The 26236-nt window shown below is 42.4% G+C and overlaps 1 protein-coding gene across 6 annotated transcripts in view; it reads left to right on the top strand.

Annotated features, from left to right (window-relative positions):
* Window positions 1-26236, top strand: part of RALGPS1 (Ral GEF with PH domain and SH3 binding motif 1) — a 1173485-nt gene that overhangs the window by 1076935 nt on the left and 70314 nt on the right. For all 6 annotated transcript variants that reach the window (XM_053695590.1, XM_053695591.1, XM_053695594.1 and 3 more), the window contains 3 exons: window positions 4845-4971; window positions 15391-15542; window positions 26167-26218. In XM_053695590.1, coding sequence (XP_053551565.1) covers window positions 4845-4971; window positions 15391-15542; window positions 26167-26218 — 331 coding nt within the window. The remainder of the gene's footprint in view (window positions 1-4844; window positions 4972-15390; window positions 15543-26166; window positions 26219-26236) is intronic.

Genomic DNA, 26236 nt, shown 5'->3' with positions numbered 1-26236 from the left:
TCTGACAGAGTAGTTTTTAGATCTAGTTTTAATAGACAAAGTAACAAGATTACTCAGATTATTAATAAACATTGGAACATTTTAAAATATAGTAATCCTGACATAGTGGAATTTCAGAAACCGCCAATGGCAGCCTTTAAGAGATCTAGGAGCTTGAGAGATCGAATAATTAGATCAGATATTGGCCCAGTGAGAGTTAACAGACAAAATTTAATAGGCACTAAAAGGAATGAGAGTTTTCCATGTCTGGGTTATGCAAACTGCAATAATGTGATAAAAGATCCACATTTTTTCCATCCGCGTACTTGTAAAAGGTTTTCTAAAAATGGCTTTTTTTACTTGCAATACAGAGTTTGCAATTTACATACTTGAATGTCCGTGTTCTAGGTCATATGTAGGGGAAATTACAAGAAGGGTCTGCAATAGAATCACAGAATATAAATGTAATATTAGGAATAACTATGAGAAATCCCCAGTAGCATGTCACTTTAGAGATGCAGGTCACTCAGTAAGCCAGTTAAGATACCAAGTTATTGAACATATTCCAGTAGACAGACGTGCAGGTGATAGGGAGAAGAGACTCAAACAGAGAGAATCCTTTTGGATTTATAAATTAGAAACTCAGATACCTAATGGAATGAACAAGGACTGGGATTTAACTATGTTTTTATAACTATGTACTGTCACTTAAAGAATGTTTAAATTTGTTGATGTGTAAAATGTTATGTCACTAGGGGGTGGAGTCTCATGAAGGGTAAGCTGATCAGTATCAGTGTGCTGTATGCTGATCAGTGTTAGTGTGCTGTATGCTGATCAGTGTCAATGTGGTGTATGCTGATTGGTGTCAGGGTGCTGGATGCTGATCATTGTGCTGTAGGCTGATCAGTGTGCTGTAGTCTGATCAGTGTCAGTGTGCTGTATGCTGATCAGTGTCAGTGTGCTGGATGCTGATCGGCATCAGTGTGGTGTATGCTGATCGGTGTCAGTGTGCTGTATGCTAATCGGTGTCAGTGTGCTGTATGCTAATCAGTGTCAGTGTGCTGTATGTTGATCGGTGTCAGTGTGCTTTATGCTGATCAGTGTCAGTGTGCTTTATGCTGATCGGTGTCAGGGTGCTGTATTCTGATTGGTGTCAGCGTGCTGTATGCTTGTCAGTGTCAGCGTGGTGTATGCTTATCAGTGTCAGCGTGGTGTATGCTTATCAGTGTCAGTGTGGTGTATGCTTATCAGTGTCAGTGTGGTGTATGCTTATCAGTGTCAGTGTGGTGTATGCTTATCAGTGTCAGTGTGGTGTATGCTTATCAGTATCAGTGTACTGTATGCTGATCATGTCAGTGTGCTGTATGCTGATCGGTGTCAGTGTGGTTTATGCTTGTCAGTGTGCTGTATGCTTATCAGTGTCAGTGTGCTGTATGCTTATCAGTGTCAGTGTGCTGTATGCTGATCGGTGTCAGTGTGCTGTATGCTGATCGGTGTCAGTGTGCTGTATGCTGATCGGTGTCAGTGTGGTGTATGCTTATCAGTGTCAATTTGGTGTATGCTTATCAGTGTCAGTGTGGTGTATGCTTGTCAGTGTAGTGTATGCTTATCAGTGTCAGTGTACTGTATGTTGATTGATGTCAGTGTGCTGTGTGCTGATCAGTGTCAGTGTGCTGTGTGCTGATCAGTGTCAGTGTGCTGTGTGCTGATCGGTGTCAGTGTGCTGTATGCTGATCGGTGTCAGTGTGGTTTATGCTTATCAGTGTCAGTGTGTTGGGTACTGATCAACGTCAGTGTGTTGGGTGCTGACCAGTGTATATGTGTTCTGATATGAAAACTATTTGCATGAATATATTTTACATGTCATAAGCCCAATTGGAGGTTAGAAGAAAATAGTCTGTAGAATGGATAATTATATTTTTCACTTTAATGGAATGAATAAGGACTGGGATTTAACTATGTTTTTATAACTATGTACTATCACTTAAAGATTGTTTAAATTTGTTGATGTGTAAAATGTTATGTCACTAGGGGGTGGAGTCTCATGAAGGGTAAGCTGATCAGTATCAGTGTGCTGTATGCTGATCAGTGTTAGTGTGCTGTATGCTGATCAGTGTCAATGTGGTGTATGCTGATTGGTGTCAGTTTGCTGGATGCTGATCATTGTGCTGTAGGCTGATCAGTGTGCTGTAGTCTGATCAGTGTCAGTGTGCTGTATGCTGATCAGTGTCAATGTGGTGCATGCTGATAAGTGTGCTGTAGGCTGATCGGTGTCAATGTGGTGTATGCTGATCAGTGTGCTGGATGCTGATCAGTGTCAATGTGGTGTATGCTGATCGGCGTCAGTGTGGTGTATGCTGATCGGTGTCAGTGTGCTGTATGCTAATCAGTGTCAGTGTGCTGTATGGTGATTGGTGTCAGTGTGCTGTATGCTGATCGGTGTCATTGTGCTTTATGCTGATCGGTGTCAGTGTGCTGTATGCTGATCGGTGTCAGTGTGGTTTATGCTTATCAGTGTCAGTGTGCTGATCGGTGTCAGTGTGCTGTATGCTGATCGGTGTCAGTGTGCTGTATGCTGATCGGTGTCAGTGTGCTGTATGCTGATCGGTGTCAGTGTGGTGTATGCTTATCAGTGTCAGTGTGGTGTATGCTTATCAGTGTCAGTGTGGTGTATGCTTATCAGTGTCAGTGTGGTGTATGCTTATCAGTGTAGTGTGGTGTATGCTTATCAGTGTCAGTGTGGTGTATGCTTATCAGTGTCAGTGTACTGTATGTTGATTGATGTCAGTGTGCTGTATGCTAATCAGTGTGCTGATCAGTGTCAATGTGCTGTATGCTGATCGGTGTCAGTGTGGTTTATGCTTATCAGTGTCAGTGTGGTGTATGCTAATCAGTGTCAGTGTATTGTATGTTGATTGGTATCAGTGGGCTGTGTGCTGATCGGTGTCAGTGGGCTGTGTGCTGATCGGTGTCAGTGGGCTGTGTGCTGATCGGTGTCAGTGGGCTGTGTGCTGATCGGTGTCAGTGGGCTGTGTGCTGATCGGTGTCAGTGTGGTTTATGCTTATCAGTGTCAGTGTGTTGGATACTGATCAGCGTCAGTGTGTTGGGTGCTGACCAGTGTATATGTGTTCTGATATGAAAACTATTTGCATGAATATATTTTACATGTCATGAGCCCAATTGGAGGTTAGAAGCAAATAGTCTGTAAAATGGATAATTATAGTTTTCACTTTATTCTTTGATTTAAATTCAGTTTCTTGTTTGGTAAATACTGATCAGTGTCAATGTGGTGTATGCTGATCGGCGTCAGTGTGGTGTATGCTGATCGGTGTCAGTGTGCTGTATGCTAATCAGTGTCAGTGTGCTGTATGGTGATTGGTGTCAGTGTGCTGTATGCTGATCGGTGTCATTGTGCTTTATGCTGATCGGTGTCAGTGTGCTGTATGCTGATCGGTGTCAGTGTGGTTTATGCTTATCAGTGTCAGTGTGCTGATCGGTGTCAGTGTGCTGTATGCTTATCAGTGTCAGTGTGCTGATCGGTGTCAGTGTGCTGTATGCTGATCGGTGTCAGTGTGCTGTATGCTGATCGGTGTCAGTGTGGTGTATGCTTATCAGTGTAGTGTGGTGTATGCTTATCAGTGTCAGTGTGGTGTATGCTTATCAGTGTCAGTGTACTGTATGTTGATTGATGTCAGTGTGCTGTATGCTAATCAGTGTGCTGATCAGTGTCAATGTGCTTATCAGTGTCAGTGTACTGTATGTTGATTGATGTCAGTGTGCTGTATGCTAATCAGTGTGCTGATCAGTGTCAATGTGCTGTGTGCTGATCGGTGTCAGTGTGGTTTATGCTTATCAGTGTCAGTGTGTTGGATACTGATCAGCGTCAGTGTGTTGGGTGCTGACCAGTGTATATGTGTTCTGATATGAAAACTATTTGCATGAATATATTTTACATGTCATGAGCCCAATTGGAGGTTAGAAGCAAATAGTCTGTAAAATGGATAATTATAGTTTTCACTTTATTCTTTGATTTAAATTCAGTTTCTTGTTTGGTAAATACTTTACACATAATGTATATTTTGCGGGGATTCATTTACTGTTTATCTTTTTCTTGTGTGTATAAAATGTACATTTGTTATGGTATAGTATGTCTTTAAAGGGACATGAAACCCAAAATGTATCTTTCCTGATTCCGATAGGGGATGCAATTTTAAAGTTAAAGAAGCAACAACGCACTGTTGAAAGCAGTTGAATGCATTGGGTGAGCCAATAGCACGATACATATATGTGCAGCCACCAATCAGCAGCTCCTGAGCCTACATAGATATTCTTTTCAACAAATATACCAAGAGACCAAAACAATTTAGAAAATAGAAGTAAAGTGGGAAAGTGTTTAAAATCACGAAATTATGATGGAAAATACTTGGATTTCATGTCCTTTTAACCATCTGCTAACAGGTGATAAGCAGAAAGTCTTTACCTTGTGCGTAGCCTACATTTGATTATAGCTGTAAACTTTGATATATAGATTTTTTTTAACATTTTGTGAGTTTTACAATGGAATATTAACCCTCATTAAGTTATTATTGTAGAAGAAATATTTAACACCTATTTGATTCATTATTCATTATTATTTGCTTAAGCTGCCACAAATTCTTCATCTGCAAGCTTTCTATGTTTATTTTGTGTTTTCCTTTATTTTTTTAGGGCTGGAAAGATTTTTTTATTTTTTTTATACATTGTATGGAACGTTACTGGCTGATGCATTGTTTAATATTCATTTACAACTAAGACTTCTAGTGGGTGGGAATGTTTTATTCTCCGTAACATAACCCAATCAGCATCAGTTCATCTCTGTCGTTAGGTCCCTCAGAGACGGCAGCTTCGGTGAGATACAGCCGGAGACCGACGTGCCCTGACGCTTCTGTGGTTTCCCATCTCCCAACTCCTCCTGTATCCCGACATAGAAAGAGCCACAGCCTGGGAAACAAGTGGGTGCATAGAGATGACGCAGGCCTTTAATAGGATTTATACCCTGTCCTTGCTAATGATATTCAATCATTTATCTCAATAAAATGGCTGTTAAAGCGACATGAAAATAATGTTTTAAAGGGACATCAGTGTATTTTATGTCAGTTTTATAAAGCATTAAAGGGACATTGAAGGCAAAACTCAACTTTTATGATTCAGATGGGGGTACAGGTTATCTGGGGGGAAAATACAATTTATCTTGGTATCCTTTATTTTAACTTATTTTCTTTTCATGAGAGCATACTGAGGTAGGCTGAGGCGCATGCACGTGACTTCAGCACTACATGTATAACGTTGTTGCAAACACTGCTGCCATATAGTGAGCAAGACACATGCACACCCATGAGTCTACCTCAGTATGCTCTCATGGAAAGGACATAAGATATAATGCACTGCAGCATGTTTTCTTATTGACACTTTCATTAACTTTAATCACTCACAACTCACTCTGCACAATATAAAGCGACCAATACAAAAATATTCATACTTTAGTATTTTTTTTATTATATTACCATTTTTTTGCAGTGACTAGAGAGGCTGCTCTTATGGGATTTTTTTTACATTTAAATTAGTAACAGGAGGCTGCATTATATTCCGTTGAAGCGCTCATCAAGCCAATGTCCCTGCGTGTGTGCAGACTGCTCGCTTCACTCTGTCTAATGGCAGCTTTACTTTATGGGAGACTGCTTGCTTCACTCTGTCTAATGGCAGCTTTACTTTATGGGAGACTGCTCGCTTCACTCTGTCTAATGGCAGCTTTACCTTATGGGAGACTACTCGCTTCACTCTGTCTAATGGTAGCTTTACTTTATGGGAGACTGCTCGCTTCACTCTGTCTAATGGCAGCTTTACTTTATGGGAGACTGCTCGCTTCACTCTGTCTAATGGCAGCTTTACTTTATGGGAGACTGCTCGCTTCACTCTGTCTAATGGCAGCTTTACTTTATGGGAGACTGCTCGCTTCACTCTGTCTAATGGCAGCTTTACTTTATGGGAGACTGCTCGCTTCACTCTGTCTAATGGCAGCTTTACTTTATGGGAGACTGCTCGCTTCACTCTGTCTAATGGCAGCTTTACTTTATGGGAGACTGCTCGCTTCACTCTGTCTAATGGCAGCTTTACTTTATGGAGACTACTCGCTTCACTCTGTCTAATGGCAGCTTTATGTTATGGGAGACTACTCGCTTCACTCTGTCTAATGGCAGCTTTACTTTATGGGAGACTGCTCGCTTCACTCTGTCTAATGGCAGCTTTACTTTATGGGAGACTACTCGCTTCACTCTGTCTAATGGCAGCTTTACTTTATGGGAGACTGCTCGCTTCACTCTGTCTAAAGGCAGCTTTACTTTATAGGAGACTGCTCGCTTCACTCTGTCTAATGGCAGCTTTACTTTATGGGAGACTGCTCGCTTCACTCTGTCTAAAGGCAGCTTTACTTTATGGGAGACTACTCGCTTCACTCTGTCTAAAGGCAGCTTTACTTTATGGAGACTGCTCGCTTCACTCTGTCTAATGGCAGCTTTACTTTATGGGAGACTACTCGCTTCACTCTGTCTAAAGGCAGCTTTACTTTATGGAGACTACTCGCTTCACTCTGTCTAATGGCAGCTTTATGTTATGGGAGACTACTCGCTTCACTCTGTCTAATGGCAGCTTTACTTTATGGGAGACTGCTCGCTTCACTCTGTCTAATGGCAGCTTTACTTTATGGGAGTCTGCTCGCTTCACTCTGTCTAATGGCAGCTTTACTTTATGGGAGACTGCTCGCTTCACTCTGTCTAATGGCAGCTTTACTTTATGGGAGACTACTCGCTTCACTCTGTATAAAGGCAGCTTTACTTTATGGGAGACTACTCGCTTCACTCTGTCTAATGGCAGCTTTACTTTATGGGAAACTACTCGCTTCACTCTGTCTAATGGCAGCTTTACTTTATGGGAGACTGCTCGCTTCACTCTGTCTAATGGCAGCTTTACTTTATGGGAGACTGCTCGCTTCACTCTGTCTAATGGCAGCTTTACTTTATTGGAGACTACTCGCTTCACTCTGTCTAATGGCAGCTTTACTTTATGGGAGACTACTCGCTTCACTCTGTCTAAAGGCAGCTTTACTTTATGGGAGACTGCTCGCTTCACTCTGTCTAAAGGCAGCTTTACTTTATGGGAGACTACTCGCTTCACTCTGTCTAAAGGCAGCTTTACTTTATGGGAGACTGCTCGCTTCACTCTGTCTAAAGGCAGCTTTACTTTATGGGAGACTGCTCGCTTCACTCTGTCTAAAGGCAGCTTTACTTTATGGGAGACTGCTCGCTTTACTCTGTCTAAAGGCAGCTTTACTTTATGGGAGACTACTCGCTTCACTCTGTCTAATGGCAGCTTTACTTTATGGGAGACTACTCGCTTCACTCTGTCTAATGGCAGCTTTACTTTATGGGAGACTACTCGCTTCACTCTGTCTAATGGCAGCTTTATCTTATGGGAGACTACTCGCTTCACTCTGTCTATAGGCAGCTTTACTTTATGGGAGACTACTCGCTTCACTCTGTCTAATGGCAGCTTTACTTTAAGGGAGACTATTCGCTTCACTCTGTCTAATGGCAGCTTTACTTTATGGGAGACTACTCGCTTCACTCTGTCTAATGGCAGCTTTATCTTATGGGAGACTACTCGCTTCACTCTGTCTATAGGCAGCTTTACTTTATGGGAGACTACTCGCTTCACTCTGTCTAATGGCAGCTTTACTTTATGGGAGACTACTCGCTTCACTCTGTCTAATGGCAGCTTTACTTTATGGGAGACTACTCGCTTCACTCTGTCTAATGGCAGCTTTACTTTATGGGAGACTGCTCGCTTCACTCTGTCTAATGGCAGCTTTACTTTATGGGAGACTGCTCGCTTCACTCTGTCTAATGGCAGCTTTATGTTATGGGAGACTACTCGCTTCACTCTGTCTAATGGCAGCTTTACTTTATGGGAGTCTGCTCGCTTCACTCTGTCTAATGGCAGCTTTACTTTATGGGAGACTGCTCGTTTCACTCTGTCTAATGGCAGCTTTACTTTATGGGAGACTACTCGCTTCACTCTGTCTAATGGCAGCTTTACTTTATGGGAGACTGCTCGCTTCACTCTGTCTAATGGCAGCTTTATGTTATGGGAGACTACTCGCTTCTCTCTGTCTAATGGCAGCTTTACTTTATGGGAGACTACTCGCTTCACTCTGTCTAATGGCAGCTTTATGTTATGGGAGACTACTCGCTTCACTCTGTCTAATGGCAGCTTTATTTTATGGGAGACTGCTCGTTTCACTCTGTCTAATGGCAGCTTTACTTTATGGGAGACTACTCGCTTCACTCTGTCTAATGGCAGCTTTACTTTATGGGAGACTGCTCGCTTCACTCTGTCTAATGGCAGCTTTACTTTATGGGAGACTACTCGCTTCACTCTGTCTAATGGCAGCTTTACTTTATGGGAGACTACTCGCTTCACTCTGTCTAAAGGCAGCTTTACTTTATGGGAGACTGCTCGCTTCACTCTGTCTAAAGGCAGCTTTACTTTATGGGAGACTACTCGCTTCACTCTGTCTAAAGGCAGCTTTACTTTATGGGAGACTGCTCGCTTCACTCTGTCTAAAGGCAGCTTTACTTTATGGGAGACTGCTCGCTTCACTCTGTCTAAAGGCAGCTTTACTTTATGGGAGACTGCTCGCTTTACTCTGTCTAAAGGCAGCTTTACTTTATGGGAGACTGCTCGCTTCACTCTGTCTAATGGCAGCTTTACTTTATGGGAGACTACTCGCTTCACTCTGTCTAATGGCAGCTTTACTTTATGGGAGACTACTCGCTTCACTCTGTCTAATGGCAGCTTTATCTTATGGGAGACTACTCGCTTCACTCTGTCTATAGGCAGCTTTACTTTATGGGAGACTACTCGCTTCACTCTGTCTAATGGCAGCTTTACTTTAAGGGAGACTATTCGCTTCACTCTGTCTAATGGCAGCTTTACTTTATGGGAGACTACTCGCTTCACTCTGTCTAATGGCAGCTTTATCTTATGGGAGACTACTCGCTTCACTCTGTCTATAGGCAGCTTTACTTTATGGGAGACTACTCGCTTCACTCTGTCTAATGGCAGCTTTACTTTATGGGAGACTACTCGCTTCACTCTGTCTAATGGCAGCTTTACTTTATGGGAGTCTACTCGCTTCACTCTGTCTAATGGCAGCTTTACTTTATGGGAGACTGCTCGCTTCACTCTGTCTAATGGCAGCTTTACTTTATGGGAGACTGCTCGCTTCACTCTGTCTAATGGCAGCTTTATGTTATGGGAGACTACTCGCTTCACTCTGTCTAATTGCAGCTTTACTTTATGGGAGTCTGCTCGCTTCACTCTGTCTAATGGCAGCTTTACTTTATGGGAGACTGCTCGTTTCACTCTGTCTAATGGCAGCTTTACTTTATGGGAGACTACTCGCTTCACTCTGTCTAATGGCAGCTTTACTTTATGGGAGACTGCTCGCTTCACTCTGTCTAATGGCAGCTTTATGTTATGGGAGACTACTCGCTTCTCTCTGTCTAATGGCAGCTTTACTTTATGGGAGACTACTCGCTTCACTCTGTCTAATGGCAGCTTTATGTTATGGGAGACTACTCGCTTCACTCTGTCTAATGGCAGCTTTATTTTATGGGAGACTGCTCGTTTCACTCTGTCTAATGGCAGCTTTACTTTATGGGAGACTACTCGCTTCACTCTGTCTAATGGCAGCTTTACTTTATGGGAGTCTGCTCGCTTCACTCTGTCTAATGGCAGCTTTACTTTATGGGAGACTGCTCGCTTCACTCTGTCTAATGGCAGCTTTACTTTATGGGAGACTACTCGCTTCACTCTGTATAAAGGCAGCTTTACTTTATGGGAGACTACTCGCTTCACTCTGTCTAATGGCAGCTTTACTTTATGGGAAACTACTCGCTTCACTCTGTCTAATGGCAGCTTTACTTTATGGGAGACTGCTCGCTTCACTCTGTCTAATGGCAGCTTTACTTTATGGGAGACTGCTCGCTTCATTCTGTCTAATGGCAGCTTTACTTTATTGGAGACTACTCGCTTCACTCTGTCTAATGGCAGCTTTACTTTATGGGAGACTACTCGCTTCACTCTGTCTAAAGGCAGCTTTACTTTATGGGAGACTGCTCGCTTCACTCTGTCTAAAGGCAGCTTTACTTTATGGGAGACTACTCGCTTCACTCTGTCTAAAGGCAGCTTTACTTTATGGGAGACTGCTCGCTTCACTCTGTCTAAAGGCAGCTTTACTTTATGGGAGACTGCTCGCTTCACTCTGTCTAAAGGCAGCTTTACTTTATGGGAGACTGCTCGCTTTACTCTGTCTAAAGGCAGCTTTACTTTATGGGAGACTACTCGCTTCACTCTGTCTAATGGCAGCTTTACTTTATGGGAGACTACTCGCTTCACTCTGTCTAATGGCAGCTTTACTTTATGGGAGACTACTCGCTTCACTCTGTCTAATGGCAGCTTTATTTTATGGGAGACTACTCGCTTCACTCTGTCTATAGGCAGCTTTACTTTATGGGAGACTACTCGCTTCACTCTGTCTAATGGCAGCTTTACTTTAAGGGAGACTATTCGCTTCACTCTGTCTAATGGCAGCTTTACTTTATGGGAGACTACTCGCTTCACTCTGTCTAATGGCAGCTTTATCTTATGGGAGACTACTCGCTTCACTCTGTCTATAGGCAGCTTTACTTTATGGGAGACTACTCGCTTCACTCTGTCTAATGGCAGCTTTACTTTATGGGAGACTACTCGCTTCACTCTGTCTAATGGCAGCTTTACTTTATGGGAGTCTACTCGCTTCACTCTGTCTAATGGCAGCTTTACTTTATGGGAGACTGCTCGCTTCACTCTGTCTAATGGCAGCTTTACTTTATGGGAGACTGCTCGCTTCACTCTGTCTAATGGCAGCTTTATGTTATGGGAGACTACTCGCTTCACTCTGTCTAATGGCAGCTTTACTTTATGGGAGTCTACTCGCTTCACTCTGTCTAATGGCAGCTTTACTTTATGGGAGACTGCTCGCTTCACTCTGTCTAATGGCAGCTTTACTTTATGGGAGACTGCTCGCTTCACTCTGTCTAATGGCAGCTTTATGTTATGGGAGACTACTCGCTTCACTCTGTCTAATGGCAGCTTTACTTTATGGGAGTCTGCTCGCTTCACTCTGTCTAATGGCAGCTTTACTTTATGGGAGACTGCTCGTTTCACTCTGTCTAATGGCAGCTTTACTTTATGGGAGACTACTCGCTTCACTCTGTCTAATGGCAGCTTTACTTTATGGGAGACTGCTCGCTTCACTCTGTCTAATGGCAGCTTTATGTTATGGGAGACTACTCGCTTCTCTCTGTCTAATGGCAGCTTTACTTTATGGGAGACTACTCGCTTCACTCTGTCTAATGGCAGCTTTATGTTATGGGAGACTACTCGCTTCACTCTGTCTAATGGCAGCTTTATTTTATGGGAGACTGCTCGTTTCACTCTGTCTAATGGCAGCTTTACTTTATGGGAGACTACTCGCTTCACTCTGTCTAATGGCAGCTTTACTTTATGGGAGTCTGCTCGCTTCACTCTGTCTAATGGCAGCTTTACTTTATGGGAGACTGCTCGCTTCACTCTGTCTAATGGCAGCTTTACTTTATGGGAGACTACTCGCTTCACTCTGTATAAAGGCAGCTTTACTTTATGGGAGACTACTCGCTTCACTCTGTCTAATGGCAGCTTTACTTTATGGGAGACTACTCGCTTCACTCTGTCTAATGGCAGCTTTACTTTATGGGAGACTGCTCGCTTCACTCTGTCTAATGGCAGCTTTACTTTATGGGAGACTGCTCGCTTCACTCTGTCTAATGGCAGCTTTACTTTATTGGAGACTACTCGCTTCACTCTGTCTAATGGCAGCTTTACTTTATGGGAGACTACTCGCTTCACTCTGTCTAAAGGCAGCTTTACTTTATGGGAGACTGCTCGCTTCACTCTGTCTAAAGGCAGCTTTACTTTATGGGAGACTACTCGCTTCACTCTGTCTAAAGGCAGCTTTACTTTATGGGAGACTGCTCGCTTCACTCTGTCTAAAGGCAGCTTTACTTTATGGGAGACTGCTCGCTTCACTCTGTCTAAAGGCAGCTTTACTTTATGGGAGACTACTCGCTTCACTCTGTCTAATGGCAGCTTTACTTTATGGGAGACTACTCGCTTCACTCTGTCTAATGGCAGCTTTACTTTATGGGAGACTACTCGCTTCACTCTGTCTAATGGCAGCTTTATCTTATGGGAGACTACTCGCTTCACTCTGTCTATAGGCAGCTTTACTTTATGGGAGACTACTCGCTTCACTCTGTCTAATGGCAGCTTTACTTTAAGGGAGACTATTCGCTTCACTCTGTCTAATGGCAGCTTTACTTTATGGGAGACTACTCGCTTCACTCTGTCTAATGGCAGCTTTATCTTATGGGAGACTACTCGCTTCACTCTGTCTATAGGCAGCTTTACTTTATGGGAGACTACTCGCTTCACTCTGTCTAATGGCAGCTTTACTTTATGGGAGACTACTCGCTTCACTCTGTCTAATGGCAGCTTTACTTTATGGGAGACTACTCGCTTCACTCTGTCTAATGGCAGCTTTACTTTATGGGAGACTGCTCGCTTCACTCTGTCTAATGGCAGCTTTACTTTATGGGAGACTGCTCGCTTCACTCTGTCTAATGGCAGCTTTATGTTATGGGAGACTACTCGCTTCACTCTGTCTAATGGCAGCTTTACTTTATGGGAGTCTGCTCGCTTCACTCTGTCTAATGGCAGCTTTACTTTATGGGAGACTGCTCGTTTCACTCTGTCTAATGGCAGCTTTACTTTATGGGAGACTACTCGCTTCACTCTGTCTAATGGCAGCTTTACTTTATGGGAGACTGCTCGCTTCACTCTGTCTAATGGCAGCTTTATGTTATGGGAGACTACTCGCTTCTCTCTGTCTAATGGCAGCTTTACTTTATGGGAGACTACTCGCTTCACTCTGTCTAATGGCAGCTTTATGTTATGGGAGACTACTCGCTTCACTCTGTCTAATGGCAGCTTTATTTTATGGGAGACTGCTCGTTTCACTCTGTCTAATGGCAGCTTTACTTTATGGGAGACTGCTCGCTTCACTCTGTCTAATGGCAGCTTTATGTTATGGGAGACTACTCGCTTCACTCTGTCTAATGGCAGCTTTATTTTATGGGAGACTGCTCGTTTCACTCTGTCTAAAGGCAGCTTTACTTTATGGGAGACTACTCGCTTCATTCTGTCTAATGGCAGCTTTACTTTATGGGAGACTGCTCGCTTCACTCTGTCTAATGGCAGCTTTACTTTATGGGAGACTGCTCGCTTCACTCTGTCTAATGGCAGCTTTACGTTATGGAGACTGCTCGCTTCACTCTGTCTAATGGCAGCTTTACTTTATGCAGAACAGGATTTATATTATACGTCACCATATCTCTTTAAATCACATGTTAATGAGAAACCATCTTAACAAAATGAACCCTGCTGCATTAAAATAATTAAAGTAATTGAGATATAACTTAGTGCTAATGATAACTATATTCATCCAAATATGTTGCTTTTCTTCCACTATCGATAAAGTTCCAGTTTGAATGGCGCGTTCTAAGTAATACATCTCCCCTGACACACGTGAGACATCTGTCCGACAACAAGTAGCAATAGTTTTGATATTTTAAAGCTGCCTTAGTAGGAAACTATAGTAGCATTTACAATATCTGGAGGATGTCACAATTATGTCTGGATCTTAGTTGCTATGTGACAAGGCCAACAAATGTAGTCACCAAAATTCTCTGCAGTGCTTAAATGGAAGATTACAATCTATAGTGCTTCTGAATTAACTCCAGCTCTCACAGGGATTGAGAATTTCTTATCTCCATCTGAGAGATCACAGAAATATTCTCAGCTCTGTGTCTGGCTCATATAATAGCATGTTTAATTTAACCTTCAGGTAGCAGGAACTTTAGAAGTCTGGGATGCAAGTGAAATGTGTTGTGGATATCTAAGTACTGCTAGAGTACTGTGATAGCCAAACAGGGCTGGGATAGATAATATATCCCATGTTTTTAAATCTTTAATGAGGCAAATTATGGTTCTATAAAGAAAAATCAGTTTTACATTTGAGTTTTGCAGCTATTGTGGGGACTTTATTAAGTTAAAAATGAGAAAAAGTATTTAAATTCCCAAATTTGATTCATTGTAAAAAATATACTTAATTATTTCTTTAAAGTGTACAAAAAAAGTGCCCTTTAATGGTCGATTAACTAATATTTGACAGAAAGTACATTTTTATTTTCACACTCAGCATTTAAAGTTTGTTGCTTGAAGCAAGCTAAAGAGAATTAGAATATTAAAACATAAAAGTATCAGATTTTAAATGCATTATGAATAAACAAAGCAGCAGATTTTATTAACCTATATAATTAACCCCTTAGGTGTCAGGGATGTCTTTATTGTGATTATTTACCCTCTCTAGCGGTCAAAAGGTTAAATCCCATATAAGTGTTGAACTGGGGCACATTTCAAATTCTCATTTAATTTTTTTATTTAAAAATGAAAGAAAATACAGAGGTTTTCATGGGCCAGCAAGGATGATCCTTGCACACACAGAATACACACTAATATATACATTGCGTCAAAGCAAATGCTACTACCGTTAACAAGGTTGATGTCTCATTTCCAGCAGAAGATGTCTACTTGTGACTGCTTCCCCTAATTGGCTCCTCAGTTTCTTCCTGCTTGGGACCTGCTATGTTATTTATATTGCACACATGAACTAGCACTATCTACCTGTAAAAACTGTCAAAATGCACTGAGATAAGAGGCCGCCTTAGAGGGCTTAGAAATCAGACTATGAGCCTACCTAGGTTTAGCTTTCAACAAATACCAAGAAAACAAAACAAACTTGATGATAAAAGTAAATTGGAAAGTTGTTTAAAATCGCATGCTGTATCTGAATCATGAAGTTTAATTTTGACTTGAGTGTCCCTTTAAGCAACGCTAAAAATAGCTAGTAAATCAGGCAAACATATCCTTGTACATCTGTCCTGCTCCACATATTAGACTACAAACAATAACCTCATGATAGGGATCCTATATTGAGAATACTCTGATTACCACACCAATGACGACCTTTAACATAAGCCGACACATTGCTGTTTTGTTCATTCACCTGCGCCACACTCATCTACATGCGTGAGATGAATGGCTCGCGTGAGATGAATGGCTCGCTCTCTAAGTCACATAAGCACATCTGGGTTTTCTTTCTTTCATCTATTTAGCATGATGTGTCAGTTCAGTGTGGTTGAGAGTAAAAGTGCCACATTTCCATCAGAGAAACAGCGCCACCTGCTGGACGATAGCGTCCTAGAATCTCAGAGTCCGGCCAGGAACCAAACACAACCGTCTGTGTTTACCAATGGCATTTCCATAGGTAAGTGCTTTTTTTTATTTTATTTATTATTTTCTTCATTTTAAGCTATTCATTGCTTCTCATGTGAATATTTAAACATTTACCATTGTATAGCTTGCCATTGTTTTCCTTTTTAGTAATCATTTAACCATTGCAGTTTCTAATGGAAGCTATATATCTATTTATATATAATGATATTGTTACTGTAACAAGCTCTGTTGTGTTTTAAGGTGGGTTCTATATCTGACATGGTGCTGTATTTTAGTGACTGACATTGCAAGCCCATACAATGCTGCAGAAGTGTATTTTTTCCTGAGCTCTATAGATTCTTTTATAACATTAAAATATTCATAAAAAAACAAGTGTAAAATTACATCTGACACTATGAAGAGGCAAAGAAATAAATTGTTAAAGGTACATAGAAGTCAAAACTAAGTGGAGCACTAATAAAATTTGTTTACGTTTACGGGCGCACGATAAATAACCAGCCATTACAGCTTGTGGTAGCAATTAGCACTCAAAAAATTAGCCAGACCTCTGGTTAATTTTTTAAATGTCCCCCAATTGCCCCCAAAAAAGGTGTGATGTCCCTTTTAAAAAAATAAAAATGAAAAAAATATATAGCATTTAAACAAACAAAAAAAAACTGCACTAAGCAGTTTTTAGGGGCTAAAGTCAACTGGTGTGGGGTGTTAGAAAAAAACAGCACTGAAAGTGTCTTTACATTGTGGTCTATGGGGACTGTTTGTTCCCAGTAAATATATAGGCATATAAGCATATAGATATATATTTGACCTCTGCTGCCCGTCGCTGCGCAACTTACCCCCTTCACTGCGCTAGTTCTCATGCTGTGTCTTACAGGATGAGAATAAGGCTTCCCTGCAATTTGCATTGTGCATTTGCATGCACTGGTATTACTAAGTTGAGCGCAAATATCGCTTTCGCGGACGCAATATTTTGCACTTAACTTGTTATCTGGCCCTATATGTCAGAAACTTTTTTCAAATACTGAGCAAGATTTATAAACGCTCATGAGGTTGCTGGGTAGCCTCATTGTACAAGCAACCACATGTTGGAATTTCATTCAGCATTGCTTCACCCATCCTTTTCCCGTGTTTCGCTAGTAAGCGTCCCGGCCATTATCATCTATAGTTGTGTGAGGAGCCCAATAGATCTCTTACATGAAATGGGAGCCGCTAGCAATGTAATGAAAACAATAATTACATGTACACAGGTAGCACGTTTGTGAAATGGTTTATGCAGGTGTTTGCGTGTTTACAGTATGTTACAGTAAAGTAGCCTCACTGTATAGAATTAAAAGTGTCTCTAAGAGCTGGTCCTGAAGGTTCTATGGGAACGGTCAGCATTTTTTTACCTACACTTAGGCCCTGCATGTGGATTTCATAAAGACTCTCTTGTTCGTAAGTATCTCGTCTCGTGGTCGTGCCTCATTATTTCAAAACTGAAGATGTTATTTTATTATTCTAACTATTTTCAGGTTATCTTTTTCCATATGTTAGAGTGGATTATTTTATCAAAGGAGTTTTTCTTTTTTTTTTTTTCTTTTTAATTTGTATATTCTGTAAAGTCTTGGAAGCATTTTTGTGATGTCGGAATCCTTCACTGGTCAGCTTGTTCTATGCACCAAGAAGTGACTGGTTACAGGATAGACGCTGCGGCTGCTCTATTAAGTATATAGGAAGCAAATTCACAACTTTTGGATGTGATTAGGGGAGATTACTAGATATTCAGCAATTTTTCATTTGAGATGTTGTTACAAGGTTTTTTTCTGCAAGATATTAATTTCATTAAAGGGTCATATTAGTCAAAAAATTACATGCTCTAACGATTGGATCAGTTTGTTCTAAAAATGTTTAGACTTGGCTGATATGTTATGTACAACACAAAAGAAATGTAATTGCAAGGTGTTTATATTTACTTTAAACAATTACACCACTTTTAAGATTTATGATATACTGCTCAATTTTTACTATATATATATAATCTATAGCAGTGATTTTCAACCTTTTTTTTGCCACGGCACATTTTTTTACATTTAAAAATCCTGCTGGACACCACCATCCCAAAATTTTACAAAATCACACATTGTAGCCTAATACAGCATATATATATATATATGAACAATTTAGTAAATTCAATTCAATTAAGCTTTATTAGCATGATAGTCACTACAACTGTTTTGCCAAAGCTAGAGGCACAATAATAAACAATCAAAAGTTCCATGTATTGAGGATGTTAGGGGGGTACCAGTGATGAAATTAAATTCTTAGGTGATATGCAGTAGTTCCATGCAAGTATAAGTACAGCTTGTTAGGGCAGTAAGCAGTGCACAAGTATTGAGCCCAAAAGCAGAAGCTACTGGGGTCCAAGTGATCCTACTGTTCAAGTCCCTAAGCCTTGGGGGCCCCAGTATAAGAGTTTGACAATCAGTGTAGAATAAGCATGAATATGGGGCCCACAAAAGAGCATCAGGGCTTGGCAATCAGGCAATGATGAGAGTAAACTGAAAAATTACAAAAGTTAAGCCAGGAGGGCAAATGGCATAAAATGCATATGATGGTAAACAGAAAGGTCTCACCCAGTTAAAGCAGATGTCTTCTTCTCTATCCGGACTCTGGTCAGTAACACGTACCTCCTGGCCAGTTACCCCGTTCGGAAGCTTGGGAACAAATGATTGTAGGCTCCTAGGCCTCAGAGTAGGCCGCAGTGATATGTGAGCTGTCGACCCCCGGCACTAACAGGCCTCCGCAAGGGGGGGGGGGAGAAGAAAAAAGGACTTCAGCTATTTGCTTGACCTCCGGAGCGGAGTCCTGACCCTCCGGAGTGTTGTATATTTTTTTATTTTAATGGGAGGAGAGTCCATGGCTTCATTCATTACTTGTGGGAATTAAGAACCTTGCCACCAGGAGGAGGAAAAGACACCCCAGCCAAAGGCTTAAATACTCCTCCCACTCCCCTCATCCCCCAGTCATTCTTTGCCTTTCATCACAGGAGGTTGGCAGTGAAGTGTCGGAAGATTCAGAGTAGTCTCTTATGGAGGGTAGTACTCTTCCGAATGGGACTGGAGTTTTAAGTAGTCCTGTCAGCCTCTCAGTGAGAGCATGGATGAATGTTAGAGTCCGTAGATGCAGGGAGAGTCTTTCTGCAAAACCATCCCAATTTAGATTAACAGCTCCATAATCAATCAGCGTTGACGAGTTTCGCTGCCTGCTTTCTGCTCTCAAGTCCATGTCAGGAGCGATGCTACTACCCTGTCACACTTGAAAGGCCTTGTTCCTATTCCACGGCATAGATTCTGGTAAGATTGTTTTATTTATACACATATAATGCAAGAAGACAGAGTCACAGTGTGTCTCCTTTTATCTGTATAGAATCAAGGGTTAATATCCTCGGAAAGGGGGTTATTGAACAGGGGGGGGGGGATTTATGCATAATATAATATTCTTTATTGTGTTTAATGCTGCGACATGTGTGAGATGAGGCTCTGTCAATGTGTGAACTGTCAGTTTCCTTAGGGAGATATCGACGCAGCCTTTTTTGGCACATTTTTCTTTTTATTGCAGGGGCGGTCCTGCATGGCACTCCATGTGTAACTTCCTCCTTCTTGACCGGCGGTTGCAGGAGGCAAAACGGTTTCTCTGTGGTCCGGGTCATAGGAGGTGGTGAGTGCCCCGGCCATTGGGGTATAAAGGTGCCATTTAATTTCTATCTAGTCCGTAATAAAGGCGCAAGCTATGGCGGACTCTGATATGTTAGAGGGTGCTCCCTCTTTAACCAAATCTAATAACTGTGTTTATTTTGCAGAGGTTCCGGTTGATCCGCCTGCTCAACTATGTTCCACATGCTTTGATAAAATTGCAATATCTAAAAAGAATAAGATATTTAGTACAACTGAGCCGTCCACCTCTGAGGGTTCTCCGTCCCGCAAGGTGCGTTCCCTACATTCATCTCCGATTACACATGCAGCTTCCCAGATCACTACTAATCCTCCCACTGGAGGGGCCCTTTGGATGCCAGATTTCGCTGATCAGTTTCTGCTGCTTTCAATGCCTTGTCACGCCCTGCTAAAGCTAAAGGTGAAACATAGCTATCCGTCCCAGGAGTCATCTACTCCGTTGGATGTCTCTGACATATTATCCGCTGATGAGGATGACTCCGACTCTTCGGAGGACGCTCTTTCTGGGTTGGAATCAGCGACATCTAGACCTCCGGCTGCAGAGGAGTCAGACTTTAAGATGGAGCATTTGCGCTTTCTGCTGAAAGAGGTGCTTGCTACATTAGAGGTTCCGGAACAGAAACTGCTGGAGGAACCTTCGATCCCTAAGCTAGATAGGGTTTACGAGGACAAGGGTGGTGCCTCAGACCTTCCTCGTCCCCGTTAAGATGGCTAATATTATTAAGAACGAATGGGAGAAACTTGGTTCATCCTTTCCCCCCTCTACTTCTTTTAAAAAAACTATTCCCCGTTCCGGACTCGCAGCTTGAGCTGTAGGGGGCCATCCCTAAGGTGGATGGTGCTATATCCACGCTCGCTAAGCACACTACTATCCCGCTCGAAGATAGCTCTTCGTTCAAGGAGCCCATGGATAAAAAATTGGAATCCATGTTGAGAAAGATGTTTCAGCTCACAGGGTTCGTTTTTTCGACCGGCAACAGCGATCACTGCGGTGGCTGGAGCTGCTACCTATTGGTGTGACACTCTGTCAGCTGTGGTCGAGGTGGAGACTCCCCTCGAGGAGATACAGGAACGGATTAAGGCCTTAAGGGTAGCTAATTCATTCATCTGTGATGCAAATATGCAGATTTTTTGCCTGAATGCCAAGACATCAGGTTTTTCTGTTCTAGGCCATAGGGCTCTGTGGTTAAAATCGTGGTCTGCTGACATGACTTCCAAGTCTAGATTACTATCCCTCCCATTTCAGGGGAAAGTTCTTTTTGGTCCAGGCCTCGAATCTATCATATTCACGGTCACGGGAGGCAAGGGTGCTTTCCTTCCGCAGGATGAGAAGAATAAGCCTAAGGGGTCTACTTTTCGTTCCTTTAGGTCAGAAAAGTCCCGCCAGCAGACTGACGCGAAAAATGAGCAGTCCAAGGGATCTTGGAAGCCAGCTCAATCCTGGAACAAAGCCAAGCAGAACAAGAAGCCTGCTGAGACAAAATCGTCATGAAGGGGCAGCCCCCGATCTACTCTGGATCGCGTAGGGGGCAGACTATCTCTTTTCGAGGATGCTTGGATAAGAGACGTTCAGGACCCTTGGGTTCTGGAGGTCATCGCCCAGGGTTACAGGATAGGGTTCAAGACTCATCTGCCCAGGGGCAGATTACTCCTGTCAAACCTATCATCAAGACCAGGGAAGAGAGACGCCTTTCTTGAGTGCGTGAGGGATCTCTCCTCTCTTGGAGTAATGGTTCCAGTCCCTCTAGCAGCAAGAGGTCTGGGGTATTATTCAAACCTTTTCATGGTCCCAAAGAAGGAGGGCATATTTCGCCCGATTCTAGACCTAAAGTGCCTTAACAAGTTTTTGTCTGTCTCATCATTCAAGATGGAGATGATCAGGTCTATTCTGCCCCTAGTTCAAGAGGGACAGTTCATGACTACAATAGATTTGAAGGATGCTTACCTTCACATGCCAATCCACAAGGATCACTTCAGGTTCCTAAGATTTGCATTTCTGGACGAACACTTCCAGTTTGTTGCCCTACCGTTCGGCCTGGCGACTACCCCCAGAGTTTTTACGAAGGTTCTGGGAGCGCTGCTCACGGTGGCGAGAGCCAGGGGTATTGCAGTGGCACCTTATCTGGACGACATCCTGGTCCAGGCTCCGTCCTGCAGTCTCACAGAGGACCATTCGAGGGCTCTTCTTCTCCTTAGATCCCATGGATGGAAGATAAACATAGGAAAGAATTCCCTGGTTCCCAGCAACATAATTCCTGGGTACGATAATAGATTCAATATCCATGAAGATAATTCTGACAGATCAGAGACGTTGCAAGATTGTGTCCAGCTTTCTTGCCCTTCAGACCTCCTCAATGTCATCTGTGGCCCGGTGTATGGAGGTGATTAGGCTTATGGTATCCAGCATAGATGTCATTCCATATGCCAGGTTCAATCTCAGACCTCTTCAGTTGTGCATGTTGAGACAATGGAACGGGGATCACTCAGATCTATCCCAACAGATCTCTCTGGAAAACCGAACGAGGGAATCCCTCTCTTGGTGGATCTGTCCGGGACAACTGTCCCAGGGGACGTCTTTCTTGAGACCATCCTGGGAGATTGTGACCATGGACGCAAGGCTGTCAGAATGGGGAGCTGTTTGGGGTGCCAGAAAGGCACAGGGCAGGTGAACTCGAGAGAAGTCGCTTCTCCCGATCAATATTCTGGAACTTCGAGCGATCTTCAACACTCTGAGGGCTTGGCCCCTCCTGGGGTCATCCTGATTCATCAGATTCCAGTCAGACAACATTACCTCTGTGGCTTACATCAACCATCAGGGAGGAATGAGAAGCTCTCTAGCCATGAGGGAAGTATCTCGGATTCTGGAATGGGTCGAGACCCACAACTGTTCGCGATCAGCGATCCATATTCCGGGTGTGGACAACTGGGAAGCGGATTTTCTCAGAAGACAATCGTTTCAATCGTTTCATCCCAAGGTGTTTATGGAGATCTGCAACAGATGGGGACGCCAGAGATAGATCTCATGGCGTCCAGACTCAACTTCAAGCTACCCAGATACGGGTCGCAGTCCAGGGATCCCCAGGCAGAGCTGATAGATGCCTTAGCGGTGTCTTGGGGGTTCAACCGAGTCTACATATTTCCACCGTTGCCACTCCTACCTTGAGTAGTGGCCCGCATCAAGCAGGAGCAAGCTTTGGCTATTCTGATTGCTCCGTTGTGGCCGCGGAGGATGTGGTTTGCGGATCTGGTGGGGATGTCATTATCTCCTCCATGGAGGTTACCTTGTCGCAGGGATCTACTGGTTCAAGGTCCCTTTCTCCATCAAAATGTTGATTCTTTGAGGCTGACTGGGTGGAGATTGAACGCTTAGTCCTAGCCAAGAGAGGATTTTCTGAGAGAGTGATTGATACTCTCATTCAAGCTAGGAAACGGGTCACTCGTTGCATCTATCATAAGCTGTGGAGGACCTACTTTTCCTGGTGTGAGGAACAGGGATAATGTTAGGGTATCCAGGATCCTGTCCTTCCTCCAGGATGGGTTGGAGAAGGGACTTGCCACCAGTTCCTTAAAGGGACAGATTTCAGCTTTATTTGTACTGTTACACAAGAAGCTTGCGGAGCTTCCTGTTATTCAGTCCTTTTTAAAGGCTCTGTCTAGGATTAGGCCTGTCTTTAGAAATTTCCGCTCCCCCTTGGAGCTTACACTTGGTACTTAAGATTTTGCAGAGGGCTCCATTTAAACCTATGCATTTGCTTTACATTACATTTCTTTTCTGGAAGGTTCTATTCCTACTGGCTATTGCATCGGCAGGCAGAGTCTCTGACTTGGCGGCCTTGCAATGTGAACCTGGTTTTTCACACCGATAAGGCTATTCTTTGCACTGGGTTGGGATTTCTTCCCAAGGTTGTGTCTAATCGTAACATAAATCAGGAAATAGTAGTTCCTTCCTTGTGTCCTAACCCTTCTTCTTTAAAGGAAAGGTTGCTTCATAATTTGGATGTGGTTTGAGCCTTGAAGTTCTATCTTCAGGCCACGAAAGAATTCAGTGGGACCTCGTCTTTATTTCTTGTGTCTTCGGGGAAGCGCAAGGGGCAGAAGGCTTCCACTTCCCTATCTTTTTGGTTGCGGAGCATTATCTGCTTCACCTATGAGACAGCGGGACATAAGCATCCTCAGAGGATTACGGCTCACTCAACTAGGGCTGTCGCCTCTTCATGGGCTTTTAAGAATGAGGCCTCTATGGAGCAGATTTGTAAGGCGGCCACTTGGTCTTCCTTACATACTTTTGCTAAATTTTACAAATTTGATGTCTTTGCTTCGGCGGAAGCAGCTTTTGGGAGAAAGGTTTTGCAGGCTATGGTGTCCTCAGATTAGGGTCCGCATCCCTTTTGCCCTCCCGTTTTTTTCATTCAGTGTCCTCTAGAGCTTGGGTATTTGTTTCCCACAAGTAATGAATGAAGCCGTGGACTCTCCTCCCATTAAGATGGAAAACATAAATTATGCTTACCTGATAATTTAATTTCCATCTGTTGGAGGAGAGTCCACGACTCCCGCCCGTTTCTCCCGTGGGTGGACCTAAATTTATTTTTGTTCTTCTGGCACCATTTATAACCTGATGTTTCTCCTACTGTTCCTTTTTCCCTTGGCAGAATGACTGGGAGATGAGCGGAGGGGGGGGGGGCGGTATTTAAGCCTTTGGCTGGGGTGTCTTTGCCTCCTCCTGGTGACCAGGTTCTTAATTCCCACAAGTAATGAATGAAGCAGTGGACTCTCCTCCCACAGATGGAAATGAAATTATCAGGTTATCATAATTTATGTTTTTATTAGATCTCTCAGTAATAGCAGATGACTTCAAATACATGAGCCGCCCCCCAAATGCGCACTGGCTTGACGTATCTTCTCTTGCTCAGATCTTCTTGATAGGAACTTTTGTAATGCAGCTGAGACGAGTGAAATCTCCGGAGCGGAGCCCTGACCCTCCGGAGATCTGTGTGGGAGTTGAGAGAGTCCCTGCGTGTCCGGATGAGTGCTTAGGGTAGCAGCAGCTATTGGCTTCTGTTCCGCTTCAGGAGTGCACTTAAGCAAGAAGGGACCAATTCACGGCGGCACACCTGACAATCTCTCATGGCACAGTGGTTAAAAAACACTTATCTATAGGATCTATCTCCAGGCTGAATTTCATGAAGACTTGTACAGTAGTTTTTTGCCATAGCATTGACTATAATTCCTTATAGTCTTAAAAAAAAGCAAATTCTCACATATTAATAACCCAAAAGTACCAAACAATGCTTTGTATTGTTCAATTTTTCAGGGTTTAGAATGACTATCAGCTTAAAAGGGACCTGAAACCCAAACTTTTTCTTTCATAATTCATATAGAACATGCATTTTTGCACATCTTTCTTATATACTTCTATTATCAATTTTCCTTCATTCTCTTAGTATCCTTTTTTTGAAGGAGCAGCAATGCATTACTGAGTGCTAGATGAACAAATTGTTAAGCCAATCGCAAGAGACATATATGTGCAGCTACCAATAAGCCACTAACTCCCAGCTCCTGAGCCTACCTAGGTATGCTTTTCAACAAAAGATACCAAGAGAACAAAGTAAATTAGATAAATGACGTAAAATTGGAAAGTTATTTAAAATTGTATGTTCTGTCTGAATCATAGCAGAACATTTTTGAGTTTCCTGTTCCTTGAAGAAATCAGAAAAAGCTTTTGAAAAACAGCATTGGATTTGTGTTCCAATGATGGGAGAGAGATTGATGGGGAAATAAAAGATGGATTGCTTTAAAAGGGGAGAGGTGAAAGGGTGTATGGATGGATAGAGAAAGGGATTTTGTTTGTACATGGTTTTAGTGAAGATACAGTTTTAGTGATAACATTTGCCTCTGCACGTGCATGTGAAGCACAGCAAGATATTTTCAGTGCGCCAGCATTGTAAATACTGCAGCTGCTCAGAGCATCAGTGGGGCTTGTATCATGTCAGCAATTAACAAATCGAGTCATTACTATATGGTACGAGCACCTTAGGCAATGAGAGCAAGTGTTGTGTTTAAAACCCTAGTGCATGCTGCAAACTTAAAGGGACAGTAATGCCAAAATTTAAATTTAATGATTCAGATAGAGCATTCCATTTTGAACAACTCTTCAATTTACTTCTGTTTTCAAATTTGCTTCATTCTCTTGGTATCTTTTATTGAAGAGTAAAACTAGGTAGGCTCATAAGAGCTCAGGAGTGTGCACGTGTCTTTAGTACTCTATAGCAGCAGTATTTTGTAACATTATTTGTAGCTTTGTTATACAATATTGCGAAACACAGCTGACATAAAGTACTAAAGACACGTGCACACTCCTGAGCTCTTATGAGCTTACCTAGTTTTATGCTTCAAGAAAAGATACCAAGAGAACAAAGCAAATTTGATAACATAAGTAAATGGGAAAGTTGTTTAAAATTGCATGTTCTATCTGAATCATGAAAGTTCCATTTTGACTTTACTGTCCCTTTAAATACACTTTGAAACAGCTATTGTTTCTATTAGAAGCATTCTTGCTAATACATTTATATTACAATAAATCTTCTATTCAAAATTAAAAATGCATCCATGTGGATTCCAATTTTGTCTGTAATGTCCCTTTAAGTACTCAAACATAAAAATAAAATTCTTAGTGAAATTCAGCTCAGTATGCCCACAAACAAATCTGATGATCTAGGTAAGGTTGTGCAGTCATTTTATGTTTCTATTGTGGTTACAGGGAGAGTAACCAAGTAACCACATATGTCCGTGTTCTCTTTCCCGTTCAAGTGAGAACTTTGTAATAAAAGTCCTTGGCCATTCAGTATAGATGTACAGTATACATTGCCATAAAAGTTACTTTAAATGTATTTGTTGTAATCCCTGATCTACAGTCATTTTCTTACATTTGGATCTGTTTTTATGTTTCAGGAAGTAGTGAAAGCTCGGAATTCAGTGAAGAGGTGTCTTCTGCACTAGACAGGTAGGTCTTGTTGGTATA

Source organism: Bombina bombina, chromosome 12, assembly GCF_027579735.1.
Source record: "Bombina bombina isolate aBomBom1 chromosome 12, aBomBom1.pri, whole genome shotgun sequence".
Classification (NCBI taxonomy): domain Eukaryota; kingdom Metazoa; phylum Chordata; class Amphibia; order Anura; family Bombinatoridae; genus Bombina; species Bombina bombina.
Note: the sequence above shows the minus strand (reverse complement) of the source record. Positions and strands in the feature narration are given on the sequence as shown.